The sequence below is a fragment of the Trypanosoma grayi genome, assembly GCF_000691245.1.
Source record: "Trypanosoma grayi strain ANR4 Tgr_1654_V1, whole genome shotgun sequence".
In the NCBI taxonomy this organism is placed as follows: Eukaryota; Euglenozoa; class Kinetoplastea; order Trypanosomatida; family Trypanosomatidae; genus Trypanosoma; species Trypanosoma grayi.
The window spans coordinates 1-2,517 of record NW_008827272.1 but is presented as its reverse complement, the minus strand read 5'-3'; the positions used below and the strand labels follow the sequence as shown (position 1 = coordinate 2,517).

Genomic DNA, 2,517 nt, shown 5'->3' with positions numbered 1-2,517 from the left:
CAACCCGATCGTCAAGAAGCGTCGAGAAGAGTTTGCTTGCAACCTATGCGCGGCGTCGTATAAAGGACAGGTGGGGCTAACAAGGCACCTTCGCTACTTCCACCCCCAGCAATACCAAAACGCAGAACGTAAACGAGCTCGGGAGATGGAAGGGATTGCCAAAACGTTGCCTTTTCACTGCGATCGCTGTGAGTTCAGAGCCCCAAGTAAGACGGGGCTCTTACCCAACATTCGTGCCAGGCATCGCCCCCCACAAGAGCGGCCACGCGCAGTGGCACCACGACCCAAACTATATTGTCCAATATGTCGCAGAACCATGGACAACCCTGGAGGACTGGCAATCCACATGAAATACAAGCACCCCGACGGACTGAATAATAGATCAGAAGGCCCAAACACAGACACACCAAAACCCCCCAAGCGAGTATGAGAGAGAAGAATCCCCTACCGTGCACGCCGCCGCCACAAAGAAGGATAAAGATGAAGCAGTATTGCCACATCTCCAAGGCGTTCGGGAACAGAGGCCTCCTTTCCGACAGAAGAGCCGATAAAGCAAAAGGGAAAAGACCCCCTAACACCCGAGCGGCTGAAGGAAATAAAATGCTTGGTGTGTTTGAAATGGTTCGCCTCTATTGAATCAGTTCGCCCGCACTGCCTCCGATGTCATGAGGGCTAAGGGTTTCCTGTAACGGTGAAGCGCCGGAGGCCCCAGGAGGATGCTTCTGATGACTTGCCTCTTTCTGCCTTCTCGTGCCCCACATGCGGATTCCAGCGCCACAGCAAACACGGACTCACAAGGCACCGCATCGTTAGCCATGGATTCAGGCCGGACGTAGTGAAACCAAGCCAACGTGGACAGTGCGAAGGGACGCGCCTGCACTTCGTGAGCTGCCCCTTATTAAAGAGTATGCACTGTCACTTTGGGGTGGACGGGGGCGGCGTGGAGAAGTTATGCTTTATGCAGAAGTTTGCCCAATACCTGCTGGCAGTGGAAAGGCTTTGTCCTCAACGGCCTTCTCCTATAAAACTGACGCCAGCCATATTGGAATAGGTGTAGTTTATTCTCCCCTCTAAGCTTCGTCTCCCCTCTATATTTTTGTCGAGCGCGCCGCCGGAACGTGCCTCCCCCCTGAGAGAGCAAAGACCAATGGGGCGAGTAGGCTTTCGAGCTCCCGGATGAGGGGAATCGGCTGTCCGATTCCTTCAGCGTGTGTGTTTCCTCACTGGGCCGGCTCAACACAATGTACACCAAAACACCAAACACAGCACAACAAAACAAAGGGATCTCCTACTACATAGAAGTTAGGCAGTAATAAACGTGCTCTAAGATGATGGCTGGTGGCGCGGAGCCATTGACACAAGTTGTGGAACCACGAGGGCGAAACCGCGTTGGACCACCACAATGGCCATGTGCAAGACAGCCGTGGAATTTCCCCACAACCGTTAGCCGCTGGCGTCCAAAACAAATACTCGCGTCACAAGAAAACTCCCCATCGCTATGTGATCTTCTGGACTTTCAGCCATCATGTAAGACAAACGGACCCCTACACCTCACTGCTGAGGCACATCTTCAACCACCATTTCACCACTCTTGTTACGTTGTTCCTGCGCATAGGGCTCTAACGTCATCTCCCTGATCCCTACATTGTGTTCTCTAACAGACACCATCAAGCCATTACCAAGCAAAGATATAACAATACCTACCACAATTAAAAACTACATCAACACCACAAACCTCCACCGTGTACAGTATCCACAACTCCCATCATACAAACCAAGTGATACTTATCACAAACGAAGAACTATTACCCAAAGAATTAGTGAATAACTTCTCATTGCACACACTCTTTTCATGGGGTTTCGAAAACACCAAAATCAATCTAATCTGCCGGGTACGACCATACTTGGCCGAATGCACCATATCCCGTCCGATTTGTGAAGTTAAGCGGCCACAGGGCGTTTAACCACTGTGATCAGGGATGGCTCTCGGAACAAGAATTTTGGCGTACCCAACAAAAAATCCTCGCGGGTCCACCGGCAGGCTCATTGTGGTGAATGAGTTGGGCTTAACCTTGCGAGGTGGGCTGGGTTACGGGTTCGATCCCTCCCTGTGCCTTTAATTGTTCCTGACCAATAGGGGGAACACCCCAATCACTCTCAAGAAGGGATTGGGAAAAATTGTCCACGTAGGCATGGTTCGAACCACGAACCCTATGCCACCTGGACTTCGTGCTTTCAATCCAGGAAAAGGCCGCTCAAAACCATCCGACGAGACTTCGAACGAAATCTCGACAGGACACCTGGCTGGGTTGGTCACCCAGGGTTAGTCCCCAATTCCAGGCGGGGGGCGAGGCAGCTCAAATAACGGGAAGGTGGCTAGCACCCACTGGGCCGTCGCGTACGACCTTCGTACGGCGCGAGTGATGAGAGCGGCTGCCGGTTCTTAGATGATATCTAAGGGCTCAAGGTTTCACCGGAATATAGGATGCCTCATAAACTGCCGGCCCTATATTTCGG

The 2,517-nt window shown here is 52.0% G+C and overlaps 1 protein-coding gene across 1 annotated transcript; it reads left to right on the top strand.

The window, feature by feature from the left end:
- Positions 1-1,328: 1,328 nt before the first annotated feature.
- Positions 1,329-1,637, top strand: DQ04_16541000 (hypothetical protein; the record flags this gene model as incomplete). Its single annotated transcript, XM_009317480.1, has 1 exon — positions 1,329-1,637. One exon carries the CDS (start codon positions 1,329-1,331, stop codon positions 1,635-1,637), a length of 309 nt encoding a protein of 102 aa, XP_009315755.1.
- Positions 1,638-2,517: the final 880 nt, after the last annotated feature.